Source organism: Monodon monoceros, unplaced genomic scaffold (genome assembly GCF_005190385.1).
Source record: "Monodon monoceros isolate NGI ecotype Baffin Bay Population unplaced genomic scaffold, NGI_Narwhal_1 Super_Scaffold_12, whole genome shotgun sequence".
NCBI lineage: Eukaryota > Metazoa > Chordata > Mammalia > Artiodactyla > Monodontidae > Monodon > Monodon monoceros.
This window is the reverse complement of record NW_021703768.1, coordinates 169,048,227-169,065,370: the sequence shown is the minus strand read 5'-3', so window position 1 is coordinate 169,065,370 and position 17,144 is coordinate 169,048,227. Positions and strand designations below refer to the sequence as shown.

General features: G+C 43.2%; 1 protein-coding gene and 1 pseudogene across 1 annotated transcript; one reads left to right on the top strand and one right to left on the bottom strand.

Annotated features, from left to right (window-relative positions):
• The first annotated feature begins 5,605 nt into the window (after positions 1–5,605).
• Positions 5,606–6,814, top strand: LOC114892237 (olfactory receptor 1361-like). Its single transcript, XM_029216890.1, is given in 3 exon segments — positions 5,606–5,670; positions 5,873–6,042; positions 6,045–6,814. Coding segments are annotated over 3 exon segments (1,005 nt in total).
• A 9,342-nt stretch (positions 6,815–16,156) lies between these two features.
• LOC114893384 lies at positions 16,157–16,816 on the bottom strand (annotated as a pseudogene).
• Positions 16,817–17,144: the final 328 nt, after the last annotated feature.

The window sequence follows — 17,144 nt, the reverse complement described above, 5'->3', positions numbered from 1 at the left end:
AGGGATGGGTTTGAAGTCTCAGAGTGACAAGATGAGAATCTGGTAGGGTGCTGGGAAGGAGAGGAAGGGTAAGGAAGAAGAGAGGGGACAAGGTAAAACTGTCAGGATGCAGCGAATGGGGCTAAAGGAGACTGGCTGCCACCAAATCTCTGGCCCAGGTGACCAGGCAGTCAGCAGGGTCACTGCTAAACTCAGGTACAACAGAGGAACAGGATTGAGGGTAGACACCGAGCTAGGTTTGATAAAGGGTAGAACCAATCTGGGGGGGCTCGGCAAAGATGAACACCCAAGAGGTGTATCTGTACCCTCAGGATGGAAGCTCGAGGGACACAGTGATCCTGACCAGAGAATGCGGTGGTATCCATCATTTACTTGCCCACCCATCTGGCCCTCTCTCTTCTAGTGAGTTCCTTGAGGATAGGTGGGGACCATGATGTGTGTGTGTGTGCACGTGCATGCAATATTTCAGGCACGCAAAAAAGCACAGATCATAATTCAAGTTGGAACACAGCTATATTCATCATTCAACTTAAGAAGTAAAATGTCAAGTACAACTCTCCACTCCCACATTTTCCTCTGTCTCTCCCCCCTCCCCCGCCCCTAGATAAGCAACATCCTACATAAAGTGTTTATCACGCCCATGTACATTTTTCATCTTTACTACACAGGATGTGTCCACCAACAATATATTGTATAGAATTGTGCTGCATGTTTTTAAACTTTACATAAATGGCAATATTTTGTACACATACTTCTATGATTATTTTCTCAAGCTTTTGAGATTCATCCAGGTTGGTGCAAGCCATTCCACATTTGTTCCATTTCTGTGACCAGAAGCATCCACCAAATGGGAGCATCGTATCTGATGGATGCACCCCTATCGTGGATGGATGCTTCTCTTTCCAGACCTCCTTGAACATGCCTCACGGTGCACCTTCAAGAGAATTCCTCTGTGGTGGAATTGCTGTGCTGGGAGGGGGACTCTGTCATCATCTCAGAATTCCTGTCCACAGCTTGGGGGATGCCTCAGTGAAGATGCCCAAAAAGGGGTCAATGAATCAACAAGGAAGTGAGACAGGGAGTGTAGACTTCTTGGGCAGGGGAGGAGAGAAACAGGGCAGCAGGCAGAGGGACCCAGAGAGAAGGTTCCTCTCCAGGTCCAGAGAACACAAGTCATTAGAGGACAGAGGATTGAGCAGCCACTGTGTGCTGAGCTATAGGAGAGGGAAGGATTTGAGATGGGTCTTGAAAGCTGGAGCAAAGTCCTGAAGGAAGAACATTTGAGGCAGAGGAAACAGCAAGTGCAAAGGTCCTGGGGAAGAATAAATCTTGGACAAAGAGACCTGCATGGCTGGGAGACAGTGATATAAATGGAGATGGGGGAGGTGAGCAGGACCTAGACTTTGCAGAATTCGGAATTTTTTTTCACTTTTTTTTTTTTTTAAGATTCCATATACATTTGATACCATGCAGTATTTGTCTTTCCCTGTTTGGCTTATTTCATTTAGCATAAGGCCCTCAAGGTATATCCATGTTGTCGCAAATGGCAGGATTTCCTTCTTTCTCATGGTTGAATAATATTCATATATATATTATATGAATATTATATAAAACCACATCTTCTTTATCCATTCTTCCATTGTTTCCATATCTCAACTATTGTAAACAATGCTGCAATGAACATGAGGATGCAGGTATCTCTTCAATGTCCCATTTTTATTTCCTTTGGATATAAGGAAATAAAAGAAGTGGAATTGCCAGATCATATGGTAGTTCTACTTTTAATATTTGAGGAAACTCCATTTGTTTTCCATAGCAGTTGCACCAGGATTTGGAATTTTACTCCAAATATTACTGGGAGGAAAGTACTATGTGAAGGACAAGATCTAATTTACTTTTGTAAAACCTCCTCCTACCTGATTAATGGAAATATTATCACAGGGGCCAGAAGTAGAAATCAGAGCTATATGAATGTCTGGGGAAAAGAGCATTCTAAGCAGAGGGAACAGCAAGTGCAAAGGCCCTGAGGCAGGAGCATCTCTGGATTACTCAAGGACCATCAAAGAAACCAGAATGAGCACGGGAGATGAGATCAGAAATGAGAAGGGAGGGACAGATTTGAAGGTGATTGTCACTAGGTCTCTTGCAGCTTTAAAAAAAATAACGCTTTTCTTTTAATGTCAATAGGATTGTACAAGGTGCTGAGTCCTCTCTTAGTTTCTACTAAACTAACAGAATTAAAATTAAAAGCAAAGTCCTAGCTCTCATAACCCTGTCTGAGATTTTTATATATTCAATACCTCTCTGTGTGATTAAGTCCTAGGAATGGTTTAATTGTCCTATTTATTTGATCAGCTTAATTTTATTAATATTTGTTCCACAGAGCTGCATGCATATACTTCGATCAACTTCTAGGATTCAATAAGTTTATGTTGTCCTCAAACAAAAAATTCATTTTCATAAGAGTTAGTAGAGGACCCCCTAAGAGTTTCCATCCCACACCTGGGATTGATATTTATTTTGTTGGTTTTCAAATGGCATATCATTTCTATAATTATCTTACATTTCTCTTCAGTCGTTTTCTTTATTTGCAAGTGTTCAATACTTTTTATTTATTTTTTTTGGAAAGTATAAATTTGTTTTCTTTTTTTAATTTAATTTTTAATTTTATATTAGATTATAGTTGATTTACAATGTTGTGTTAATTTCAGGTGTACAGCAAAGTGATTCAGTTATACATACCTCCATTCTTTTCCAGATTCTTTTCCCATGTACGTTATTACAGAGTATTGAGTAGAGTTCCCTGTGCTATACAGTAGGTCCTTGTTGATTATCTATTTTTTTAATTAATTTATTTTGGCTGTGCTGGGTCTTCATTGCGGTGCGTGGACTCTAGAGTGCACAGGCTCAGTAGCAGCATCGTGTGGACTTATTTGGGTATGTGGGATCTTTGTTCGCTGATCAAACCCGGAGCCCCTGCGTTGGGAGCTCGGAGTCTTAATCACTGGACCACCAGGGAAGTCCCGATTATCTATTGTATATACAGTAGCATGTATATGTTAACCCCAATTTCCTAATTTATCCCTCCCCCTCCCCTTTGGTAACAATATTTTTTATATATCAAATTATTGTCAGCTTTAACAACTGAAACATTCCTTTCTTGTAAGACTGAATGAAGTGTTGATATCCCTGTTAGAACTGCATTTATTAAATCCAAATCCTTAAAAAAAAAGCACACATATAATTATTTTCTAACGTTAACTCCTTTCTCGTAATTTTTATTGAGAAGAATTTACAAGACTTGACATGATTTTCAGGCTGCTCTTACAGCTCCAGCCCCTCAGGTTGTCCATCTGGATCCAAATACTCTTCTTGCTTTCAATATTTCAATCCCCAGCTTTTTAGATATGTTGGTTTATCCTCTCTGTGTTTATTGGATGTATGGTGGCATACAGAAAATTTTACAGAAAATGTTTAAAGTGTTTCATTTGAATTATATCTTTTTTGAATCACCCAGAGATAACTGAACAAAGAGGCTTCAATGAAACCAAATTAAAATATCCAGGAAGTTTTGTAACTTTTGCCTGAAACCCCAAATTTATATTCTATCTGTATAAAAGCCAAGAAGGTCTTCATGTGACTCTTTTTCATTGAGAAGACGTTTCTAAAATACCATCTGATCATCTCAGACATCACTTGACCACGTTTCAGAGTCAGTAAATGTAATTCTGTTTTTTACTTTTTTCCAATTTTATTTCAAATGTTCTGAAATAAATCACAATCTCATGTGATCAACAAACTTAAACTACCTTCAAAGTCTTGAATTTCACTTTATAAATAAATTGCAGCGGAAAAAAAGTTAGTGACACTGATGAAACTTCATTGGTAATGGCTGAAATTTTACTGACCTGATGTCGTTTTCCAAAAAGGTATTTTCTCTTTCCAGTAAATGGGTTTTACCACAAGCAGGTGCATGTGTCAAAATGGCAATGTCATGCCTACATCAAAATTACATATTTTTGAAATTCTGTTAATTATTTCATAACTGAAAAGTCTCAATTACTTTTAACCATACACTAGAGTGTTTTAAAAGTCCTGCATTACTTTCTAAATGCTTTCTGTCTGCTTTACCAACATATAATACTTTGACAGAAATTTTTCCCAGAACTTTCTGTTGTTCAAATGCTTTTTAGTGTCTCACTGAATAATGATGTTCTTTTCATTTTTCCTTATTGACCATTATAAATTTTCTTTATTTGAGCCCAAAATGAACAAAACATGATTGCTATTCAGATGAAATATTTAAGTGTGAGCACTTCCAACTTTAATGAACGGTTTTGAATAACACTTGGACCCAATATTTATATCACCTGTTACCATAAACTACCCATATTTTTATTTTAAAAAATTGTTTTTCATTCCAAAATTATAAATTAAGTGTTACATTTTACAGTGAGTCTTACACAGTAGCAAAACTGTTCCAGGTTGCTCAACTTCTGCAAGTATCAGATGTTCCAGGACTGCTATTCACCGTGAATATCATTTCTTTTTTATTCTTCCACAAATACAGCAATATTTAAAGGGAACGTTATCCAATCTTTGTTGCCTTTTCATTCTGGATTCTTTCTTTTCATGTTTATTGTAAACTTTTGATTTTATAATTATGAGAACATTGCACACTGACAATTTAGACAAAAACTACAATGCACAAACAATAAAAACCAAAGTAAATCTTAACTATTTAAAACAAGGACCAACCTCAAAATTTGAGGGTAATGATAAACTGGTACTTCTCCTATAGCACAGATAATTTTATAAGCACACAGCCACACTGCTCACAGTGACAGTAGCCAAACTGGCAAAAAGTTTTGCAAATGTTTCTCAGATGTTGCCCATGTTTCAAAGCTCATTACAACATTCAACAACACTAAACTTGAAAGTGTGTTTATATTATAATTTGTATTGTTAATTAATTTTACTACTCTTTGGATGTTCTTTAAGGGTATATTCCAGCCTCTGCCAAATCTTTCTAGATTTTAGCAAGGGGACTAGTGTGCTGGTGCATACTGACTGTATACTAGCCTTGGATTAGCAATAGGAGGTCGTGGTTGCTCTTGACATGCAAGGACAGGCAATGTTTTTGAGGAGTATGAGATCTAATGGAGCAGAGAAGGGGGAGTTGTAGCAGGAGGGATATTTGGGACGAAGAAGGGATTCCTTCAAAAATAGATTTTTTTGGACTCGTTGCATTTTAGTTTGAAATCGCCCCAAAGCATGTTCTGAGTCAAGAACTTGAGTGCAAATAGTTTATTTGGGAAATAATCCCAGGAGACCCAATGAGTGTTTGGAGAAAGGAGGTGTGATAAGTAGGTTCCCACTCTTGGCAACTGAGGGGTCATCTTTCTAGGGATCCTTGAGAGAACACACCCCAGAACTGCTTCACTCAGAAGTGATGAAGCTGGGGCGTTCACCAAACAAGGCCTGTCCCTCACTGGCCAAAAGTCACTCTTGGGGTGCGAACCCCCAACACTTCCATGTTACCCTGTGTGCAGGCTGAGCCTGCTCTGGTGACCAGATGAAACCTTGGGGCATAGAGATACATGTGATGGAAGTGAGAAATGGTCAGTGTGCTTGGGAGCTGTCCACCAAGCTCCAGGTGACATTTTGCAGGTGGGCTGTGGGGAATGAATGGTGTGTTCACTGATGGAAATGATGCAGCAAATGGTGGGGGAGGGTCCTGTTGCAGGAGGGAGTGGGAAGAACTGATGAATGGCTGAACTAACAAGAGGGGATGAGATCCAGGGTGCAAAGTAGAGACTAGCCTTGGCCAGGACCCTGGACAGCTCCTCCGTGTCATTTCTGATTGATTCAGGACGGCCGTTGAAGGAGCAAATCTCACCCCGGTCTCTGAGTTCCTGCTCCTGGGCTTCTCGGAGGACCCCAAGCAACAAGAGCTGCTGTTCCTACTCTTCCCGAGCATGTACCTGGTCACAGAACTGGGGAACCTGCTCATTATCCTGGCCATCGCCATCGACGTCCAGCTTCCGTGTACTTCTTCCTGGCCAACCTGGACTTTGGGGACATTTGCTACACCTCCACCACCATCTGCAAGATGCTGGCCAATCACATGTCAGGACACAAAGGGATTCCTTATGCTGGCTGCCTGACCCAGACGTTCTGCTTCACGTGGTTCGCCGGCATCGGCAGCTTCCTGCTGACCGCCATGGCCTACGACCGCCATGTGGCCATCTGTCACCCTCTGCACTATGCCACGTCTGTGATACCACAGCTCTGTAGCCTCCTGGTGGCAGCATCCTGGACTGCAGCCTTTGGGAATGCCTTGACCTACACGGTATCACTGACCCGCCTCTCATTCTGCATCCACAACCAGGTCCCCCATTTCTTCTGTGACCTCAGCCGTCTGCTGAAGCTCGCATGCTCTGACACCTTTCTCAACAATGCAATGGTGTACACTGTGGGCGCCCTGCCCATCATCACCCCCTTTATGGGCATCTTGGTATCCTACACGCACATCTTTGCTGCTGCGTTGAGGATCCCGTCCACCAGAGGCAAGCGGAAGGCCTTCTCCACCTGTGGCTCTCACCTCTCTGTGGTGTCCCTGTTCTACGGCACACTCATGAGGGTTTATTTCAGCCCCATGTCCTCCCGCACGGCCCAGAAGGACACAACCGCTGCAGTGATGTACACCGTGGTCACTCCCACGCTGAACCCCTTCATCTACAGTCTACGCAACAACGACATGAAGGGCGCCTTGGGGGCCCTCATCAGCAGGAGGCCAGTTTTTATTCGGTGACCACAGCATTGGAATGCCTGTCCAAATACAGCTCCCATCTGTTCTGAACTTCCGGGCACAGTCCCAGTCTTAGATAGTTCCTTCATATCACTCTTGGTTCATTTGTTTGTTACCTCATCCTCCCAACAGATATTTATTGAACATCTGTCATATTTTACTATTTACTGTTTAGTATTTACAGTCTTTCAAGAGTCTGGCAGAGAACAAACAAAATCCCTGATCTTGTGGCACTTAAACTGCAGCCTAAAGCACACATAATAGTTAAAAGGAAGTACTCTGGGGCTTCCCTGGTGGCGCAGTGGTTGAGAGCCCACCTGCCGATGCAGGGGACACGGGTTCATGCCCCGGTCCGGGAAGATCCCACATGCCGCGGAGCGGCTGGGCCCGAGAGCCATGGCCGCTGAGCCTGCGCGTCCGGAGCCTGTGCTCCGCAACGGGAGAGGCCACAACAGTGAGAGGCCTGTGTACCGCAAAAAAAAAAAAAAAAAGGAAGTACTCTGGAAACCAGAGAGATCAGGATTCAAGCCCCACATTGGGTTGAGGGTCAGGTTAAGCTGCTATAAGAAAGAGACCCAAGGCAAAAGCTCAGAAGTCGTAAGATTTTGCAGACTGAACTCGGATTTTTTAGCAACATTGTTGCTTCAGAAAACTTAGTAGACACCTGGTCTAGTTGCTTCTAGCTAGTTCCATTGCTAGAACATTCCGTGTTCTTTTCTAGCCAGAGTTCTTGTGTCTATTTAATTTGCAGTATTTGCTTCATTGAATTATCTACATCTTTGTTCTTCTCCATTAATGGTCATCTGAAACAATAGCCTTGGGCAGGCTCCTTGTTTATACTGTTTAGGGGGCGAGGAAGCTGTTGGCTCTTCCAAACTTGTGATGTTCCTGACTTTGAAAAGTGGCCAATTCTTGTGTAAGAGTATCTCTTTCTTGTGATTCCTTGCTGAAAGCAGCAAGGAGCAGCCCACTTACAGTGACATTCTAACACTTTACAATCTTTACAATCACTTCCAAAAACACAGGCTTAGAAGACATATGATCTAGCTTTCAGGTAGGTGATCGCGGGTGATGACATTACCAAATGTTGTTCTTTGGCATAATGAGGGTCAGGTATCCAGTCTGCAATATTTGTGACCTTACCAGCAGGTCACTAAGCTGATGCAACTAATTTTTTTTTTTTTTTTTTTTTTGCGGTACGCGGGCCTCTCACTGCTGTGGCCTCTCCCGTTGCGGAGCACAGGCTCCGGACGCGCAGGCTCAGCGGCCATGGCTCACGGGCCCAGCCGCTCCGCGGCATGTGGGATCTTCCCGGACTGGGGCACGAACCCGTGTCCCCTGCATCGACAGGCGGACTCTCAACCACTGCGCCACCAGGGAAGCCCTGCAACTAATTTTTGAGTTTTGTGATTGCAACACCCCATTCCTGATACTAATTTTTGTATTAGGTAGAATGAATAGCCTACCGGCTGTATTTGGGCTTCTATAACAAAATACCACAAGTTATATGGCTTAAATCACAGAAATTTATTGTCTTACAGCTCTGGAGACAAGTCTGAGATCAAGGCATTAGCAGGTTGGTTTCTTCCGAGGCTATAAGGGAGAGTCTGTTCCATGCCTCTCCCCTCACTCCTGGTGGTTTACTGGCTATCTTTGGTGTCCCTTGACTTGTAGATATCTGCCTTCATCTTTACATGGCATCCTCCCTGTGGGCATGTCTATCTCCAAATGTCCCCTTTTTATAAGGAAACCAGTTACCTTGGATTAGGAACTCACCCTACTCTAATATGGCCCCATCTTAACTACTATATGCAAAAACAGACACATTCTGAATACTCGGGGTTAGGATTTCAACACATAAATTTGGGAAAGCGATGTAATTCAATCCATAACATTTGCTTAAAAAAAGACTAAATGAATAATGGGGACCCCCCCCCGGTGGCACAGTGGTTAAGAATCCGCCTGCCAATGCAGGGAACATGGGTTCGAGCCCTGGTCCGGGAAGATCCCATATGTCACAGAGCAGCTGAGCCCGCGTGCCACAGCTAACTACTGAAGCCCTTGCACCTAGAGCCCGTGCTCAGCAACAAGAGAAGCCATTGCAAGGAGAAACCCGCGCACCGCAACAAAGAGTAGCCCTGGCTCGCCGCAACTAGAGAAAGCCCGCAGGCAGCAACAAAGACCCAACACAGCTAAAAATAAATAAATAATTTAAAAAAATAAAAGAGTAATGGCTCAAGCAAAGTAGAAGTTTATTCCCCTCTCAACTAACAGTCAGAGTTCTATATCAGTGGGTGACTCTGCTCCTTTCAATCAATCAGAAACCTAGGTTCCCAATGTTCTATTTCTTGACTATTTCCCTGAGCATTATTATTGTCTGTGAGGTTGAAGCTGTGAACTCTAGATTGAATAAAAGAAGAAGAAAGAAATCAGCGAGCACAGGGGAAGAAAGTCCCTCATCTTGAAGTGTCACGTACTTTTCACATTCCACACTGGGTAATACATAGCTGTAAAAGAGGCTGGGAAATACAGCATAGGTGGTCAGCCATGTTGCTAGGCTGTGATTCTGTCATTACAGAAAAAGCAGAGAGTAGATTTTTTTTTTTTTTTTTTTTGCGGTACGCGGGCCTCTCACTTTTGTGGCCTCTCCCGTTGCGGAGCACAGGCTCTGGACGCACAGGCTCAGCGGCCATGGCTCACGGGCCCAGCCGCTCCACGGCATGTGGGATCTTCCCGGACCGGGGCACGAACCTGCGTCCCCTGCATCGGCAGACGGACTCTCAACCACTGCACCACCAGGGAAGCCCAGGAGAGAGTATATTTTTGTGGAGAGCTGGCAGTCCACGTTCCATCCCTCCAGCCACCAAACACATGAAAGCATGCTTCTCCCCACCCATAGAATCCACTTATACCCTGCCCTGAAGAAGATAACCTAAAGTCCCATCCAGTGATGCTTTCAGCTCAGAGTCCAAAATCTCTGCCTGATACACAGTCTTCTTCAGCAGAACAGAATGTTTATCCCATGATCTAATAATTTTTAAACTAGAAGTTTATTTATCTGGCCCTCCTCTCACCCATAGTACAATATGAGACCAGCTACTGGTCCATCATAATGATCAAATCCCACAGGGCAGAATCTATTTAAGATTTCCCTGCTTATGAAGTGGAATAAATTCTTTGGCTCTAGAGGGGAAACCTCTTTGTCTGTTATTCACTGCAGTCTCTGGTTTTGCCATCTGGGATATTCTTCCTTGTCCATTACCCTCTGTGGCCACCGTCAATGAAAAATTGATCTAAGAAAAGTTGATCTAAGAAAGAAATGGAAATTTTTATTTGAGCCAAATTTGAGGATTATAACCCAGGAAGAGCATCTCAGAAAGCTCTGAGAACTGTTCCACCTGTTAGAAGTCAAGGCACAGTTATATAAGTTTTTTTGAGACAGAAGGCTGTACATCAAAATGTGTATTATTGACAGTTTACATAATCCAGATCTAAGTGGTGGGTCACGTGACCCCTGATAAGCTCAAGAAGAAATGCTATCTTTTTTTTTTTTTGCGGTACGCAGGCCTCTCACTGTTGTGGCCTCTCCCGTTGCGGAGCACAGGCTCCGGATGCGCAGGCTTAGTGGCCGTGGCTCATGGGCCCAGCCGCTCCACGGCATGTGGGATCTTCCCGGACCGGGGCACGAACTCATGTCCCCTGCATTGGCAGGCGGACTCTCAACCACTGCGCCACCAGGGAAGCCAGAAATGCTATCTTTGAAGGCGTTCTCTGGTTGATGCTAGGAAAATGTTGCTCTTTACGACAGGTATTCCTGCCAATGGGGAAGGTTTGATGATGAATAATGCACATACACAATGCACAGTTCGGCGGAGAGGCAAGGCCAAAAAGCAGAGGAGAATTTTTATGGTTGAATTTTGCTTGTCTTGCCATAAAGTATGAATTTTATTTCACACCACATTTGAAGTAAACATGGAAGGAAATACCCTTCTTGGGAATTCTACAGCCATCATCGCCTGATTCCTCTAATGCAAATTAGGGAACCTGGGAATTTTTTTTTTTTATAGCTGCTCTGGATCTTCGTTGCTGCGCACGGGCTTTCTCTAGTTGCAGCGAGCGGGGGCTACTGTTCGTTGCGGTGCGCAGGCTTCTCATTGCAGTGGCTTCTCTTGTTGTGGAGCACCGGCTCTAGGCACGTGGGCTTCAGTAGTTGCGGCACGCAGGCTCAGTAGTTGTGGCTCACGGGCTCTAGAGCGCAGGCTCAGTAGTTGTGCCGCACAGGCTTAGTTGCTCTGCGCCATGTGGGATCCTCCCGGACCAGGGCTCGAACCCGTGTCCCCTGCACTGGCAGGCGGATTCTTAGCCACTGCGCCACCAGGGAAGCCCGGGACCTGGGTATTGTTTTAAGGCTCAAACAGGCACAGACTGGGTGCATGGTTTCAAAATAATTCTCTGGAACACTTCACAGGCTATTTGTTCCCAGTCAGTAACCATACCAGAACCTTTTTCCCAGCCTAAGTTTTTGCATTCCTTGATTTACCCGGGTCTCTTTGTCATGTGAATGGTGGCTACCTGAGGTCCTTTGAAACAAAGGTCTTGGGTGAGAAGGTGTGTCAGTCTCAGCTAGGAACACCTGGGGACACCCACCTGGACATGTAACACTTGTAGGGACCCCCACAGACATTTCCGCAACCAACCAGAGCCAATGGTGTGGCTGGACTAGCCCTTGTGGTTCTTATGATTGCAAGACACCTCAGCAACAACCATTGGGGAACTTTGAAAAAAAAGATTTCTTACAGGTCCTGGAGGGTACAGGACACACCGAGGACCACACAGTGAGGTCACAGGTAGAGAGACAGCACAGACCTGGGGCTCTGCCTTTATTAGGGTCCAAGTGTGGGGTGCCTGGGGTGTTGCAGATTCACTCTTTATTGGCTAATTTAAAGCCTAATAACAAGAATTAGGGCACAAGAAGGGAGAAGTAGGGCCCCGCAAGTGGTCAGTTATTTAGGTTACCCAGGGCTTTCTGAAAGGAGAGCCTCATGGGTGGGGCAGCCTAGTTCCTTATCTGGTTGTCTATCTAGTAGCTGTATCTTACAGCTGCCGATATGTTTATTCAAGATGAATGAATTACTATTTGGCCATAAAAAAGAAAAGAATCCTGCCATTTGTGACAATTGGACCTTGAGGGCATTATGCTAAGTGAAATAAGTCAGACAGAGAAAGGACAAATACCGTTTGATGTCGTTTATACAGTTATATGTGGTATCTAAAAAAACAACAGCAACAAAATGAATTCACAGATACAGAGAGCAGATTGGTGTTACCAGAGGCAGGGAGTGAGTGGTAGCGTAAATGGGTGAAAGCGGTCAAAAAGGACAAACTTCAGGTTATAAAATAATTAACTCAGGAAGTGTAATTTACAGCATGATTTGTATAGTTAATAATACTGTACTGTGTATTTGAAAGTTGTGAAGAGAGATCTTGAAAGTTGTGAAGAGGGATCTTGAAAGTTCTCTTCACAAGAAAAAAAAATTGTAACTATGTGTGGCGATGGTTGGGTTTTTTGGTTTGTTTTTATTAAAGTATCGTTGATTTACAATATTGTGTTAATTTCAGTGTACAGCAAAGTGATTCAGTTATACACATATATGTATACATCTATATTCTTTTCTTTATTCCATTATAGCTTAGGTGATGGTTGTGCACTAGACTTATTGGGGTGATCATTTGGCAATATACACAAATATGGAATCATTATGTTGTGTACCTGAGCGCTGCCTGGGATAAGTCATTTCACCCCTCTGAGTCCCCATTTTCTCATATGTAAAATAAAGGTAATAACGCCTAGTGCACAGGGATGTTAGGAGGATTAAATGAGATAATACAGTTCATGAATGACTGGCAAGCAAGATGACTGTAGATGTGAAATGAGGACTCTCCTGGCAGTCCAGTGGCTAAGACTCGGTGCTTCCACTGCTGGGGGCGCAGGTTCCACCCCTGGTCAGGGACCTAAGATCCCATGTGCCGTGTGGCAGGGCCAAAACAATTAAAAATAATTTTTTTGAAGTGTGAAATGGATAAACACATTTTACTTAAATGTGTAGAAAACACAACTGGTACCTCGACCCTGCACTATGATGAGGCCAAAGAAGTTATTTGAGTTTTTTTTTAATCGTCAGCTGGTAATAACAACATAAGGGTAACAATATGAAGAAATGTTTTAGAACCACACTCCCAACAAAGAACACCTAAAAAAAAACAAACTGCGTTGCCTTCTCAACAATTTCTCACTTCACTGATCATTTCTAGCTGGAGACACTTTTTTTTTAAGTTTTTAAAGTCATGTTTATTGACGTAGAATTTACATTCAGTAAGACTCACTCTGAAGTCGGACAAATGCAATCACCACCATAACCAAAGAGTAGAGCAGTTCTTCAGCCCTGTTGAGTTAAAAAATATTCACAACCTAAAAGCTGAGAGTCATGTTTTATTCGGCGGGAATTTTTAGGACTTCAAGCCCGGGAAGCAGCATCTCAAGTAACCCTGAAAGAATTGCTCTGGGGAGGCCAGGGGGAAGCCAGGTTATATAGGCGTTTTGCAACAAAGGGCAGTCTGAACATCGAAAGATTATTGTTAATTAAAGAAAACCAGATATGTCAAGTTAAGGAATTTAGTGCTTTTCTACGTATAGGAAGATACAAGAGTCTGGGCTCACTGAAATCATTATTTTGATATGCACCTCCGTTATCTGGGGCCAATATCCAACGTTTTCACATCCTGAGTTTCCACAGGGCTCACTGTGGGGAGGGGCTGCAGTCTGATGGCTGCTAGATGGCAGGTATTCTTTCCTTCTTTAGTTCCCTCAGGGCTCACCGGCTCACGTTGGAGGGCTGCAAGCACTGAAGACTGACATCCTTCGTTTACTGATACGGCAGGCAATATTCCATTTATCAGCCCTGACCCCCCACCCCAAAATCCTATTCAACAAACTCTTCCCTGATCCTTAGGAATGCACTGATCTGTTTTCTGTTGAAGGGGTTAAATTTAATCAATAAAATGATCTACTATAGAAAAAAATTGTAAGCACAAAGAAATAAGTTTTTAAAAGGATGCTTTGAAACATACAATCTTTAACAGAGTCAAAAGAATGGAATTTAAATATAATCTTTGTAAATTAAAGCAGTTGACAGTTCTCTTAGGATAGTTGTAGAATAAATAGCTAGTCTAGTTACTGTGGCAAGCTTCAGGCTGGGGCCAGTTAGTAGAAAAACTATTTTATTGTATTTATTTTTAAAAAAACATTTTTTATTATTATTTGGCCCTGTTGGGTCTTAGTTGCTGCACTTGGGATCTTTGTTGCGGCATGCGGGATCTTCCTTTGCGGTGCTCGGGCTCTTCATTGTGGCGCGCGGGCTTCTCTAGTTGCAGAGCACAGGCTCTCTAGATGCAGTGCATGGGCTCTAGAACGCGCGGGCTCCAGAAAATGCAGGCTCAGTAGTTGTGGCATGTGGGCTTAGTTGTCCTGAGGCACGTGGGATCTTAGTTCCCCAACCGGGGATAGAACCCCATCCCCTGCATTGGAAGGCGGATTCTTAACCACTGGACCACTAGGGAAGTCCCCTAGAAAAACTATTTTAACTAATGGAATTGAATTCTACAGAAACTCTCTCAGGGGCAGATATATGTTCTTAGATATTTGGCACCTTCTCAAAAGTTTACCCTGCTACCACCATGAAAGGGACAAAGAAAGCAAAAACCTTTATTCTATAAATATCAATCGTCACATGTTCAAATACACTTTAACTCCTTGAAAAGCTTCTTTCAAGCACCAAAATTCTGTCTTTCAAGCTCCAGCCCTCAAGTTTGTCAGCATCTTGAACTAGACTGAACCGAGTCATGTGCCATGGCCGAAAAGTTCTAGTTGAAGATACTTTGTTATGTTTTAATTTTATTGAAGTATCGTTGATTTACAATGCTGTGTTCATTTCTGCTGTAGAGCAAAGTGATTCAGTTATACATATATATTCTTCTTCATATTCTTTTCCATTATGGTTTATCACAGGATATTGAATACAGTTCCCTGTGCTATACAGCTTGCTGTTTATCCATTCTCTATATAATAGTTTGCATCTGCTAACTCCAAACTCCCATTCTAATAGACATTTCTCCAAAGAAGATATACAGATTGCCAACAAACCCTTGAAAGAATGCTCAACATCACTAATCATTAGAGAAATGCAAATCAAAACTACAATGAGGGGGTCAGAAGGGCCATCATCCAAAAATCTACAAACAGTAAATGCTGGAGAGGGCGTGGAGAAAAAGGAACTCTCTTGCACTGTTGGTGGGAATGTAAATTGATACAGCCACTATGGAGAACAGTATGGAGGTTCCTTCAAAAACTAAAAATAGAGCTACCATACGACCCAGCAAGCCCACTACTGGGCATACACCCTGAGAAAACCATAATTCAAAAAAAGTCATGTACCACAATGTTCATTGCAGCTCTATTTACAATAGCCAGGGCATGGAAGCAACCTAAGTGTCCATCGACAGATGAATGGATAAAGAAGATGTGGCACCTATATACAATGGAATCCTACTCAGCCATAAAAAGAAATGATATTGAGTTATTTGTAGTGAGGTGGATGGACATAGAGTCTGTCATACAGAGTGAAGTAATTCAGAAAGAGGAAAACGAATACCGTATGCTCTCACATATATATGGAATTAAAAAAAAAATGGTTCTGAAGAACCTAGGGGTAGGACAGGAATAGAGACGCAGATGTAGAGAATGGACTTGAGGACATGGGGAGGGGGAAGGGTAAGCTGAGACGAAGTGAGAGAGTGGCATGGACTTATATACACTACCAAATGTGAAATAGATAGCTAGTGGGAAGCAGCCGCATAGCACAGGGAGATCAGCTTGGTGCTTTGTGTTCACCTAGAGGGGTGGGATAAGGAGGGTGGGAGGCAGATGCAAGAGGGAGGGGATATGGTGATGTGTGTATACTTATCGCTGATTCACTTTGTTATAAAGCAGAGACTAACACACTATTGTAAAGCAATTATACTCCAATAAAGATGTTTTAAAAAAAAACCCTCCCAATCTATCCCTCGCCCATCTTCTTCCCCCTTGGCAACCACCAGTCTGTTCTCTACATCTGTGAGTCTGTTTCTGATAAGTTCATTTGTGTCATATTTTAGATTCCACATATAAGTGATATCATATGGTATTTGTCTTTCTCTTTCTGCCTTACTTCACTTGGTATGATCATCTCTACGTCCACCCTTGTTGCTGCAAATGGCATTATTTAGCCTCCTTTATGGCTGAGTAATATTCTAGTTGGAGACACTTTGGAGCAGAGTAATATTATCTCCTTTGAGCGTGATCCGCCCCAGGATCGCGCTTGACTTTGTTTTAGAATGAATCCCTCAGCATCATCTGATATAAGGCTTCTGTGCTCATTAAAACCAATGATACAGCACTCTATCTGCATACTCACTTGCTCATAAAGCTACAGTTGAGGGACTTCCCTGGTAGCACAGTGGTTAAGAATCCACCTGTCAATGCAGGTGACATGGGTTCAAGCCCTGGTCCGGGAAGATCCCACATGCCGCAGAGCAAATAAGCCCGTGCACCACAGCTACAGAGCTCGCACTCTAGAGCCCCCGAGCCACAACTACTGAGCCCACATGCCACAGCTACTGAAACCCACGTGCCTAGAGCCCGTGCTCCGCAACAAGAGAAGCCACCGCAAGGAGAAGCCCACGCACCGCAACGAAGAGTAGCCCCGGCTCGCCACAACTAGAGAAACCCCATGCGCAGCAACGAAGACCCAATGCAGCCAAAAGTAAATAAATAAAATATAAACTTATACTAAAAAATAAATAAATAAAATAAAGCCGGACTTGAATCCGAGATCTCTTTTGCAAGTATCTGAAAATAATGGGGTGCACTGTCACCTTCTGCACTTTTTGGTTCTGACCATGGTGCCCCATGGTGGATGCTCACAATGACTAACCCACCTGATTTTTTTTTTTTTTTTTTTTTTTGCGGTACACGGGCCTCTCACTGTTGCGGCCTTTCCTGTTGCGGAGCACAGGCTCCGGACGCGCAGGCTCAGCGGCCATGGCTCACGGGCCCAGCCGCTCCGTGGCATGTGGGATCTTCCCGGACCGGGGCACGAACCCGCATCCCCTGCATCGGCAAGCGGACTCTCAACCACTGCGCCACAAGGGAGGCCCCTGAGATTTTTTTAAATGATAGATTTAAAGAAAAAAAATCAAGGAAATGATAGAACCTTTGGTACACAGACATGGCTTTAGC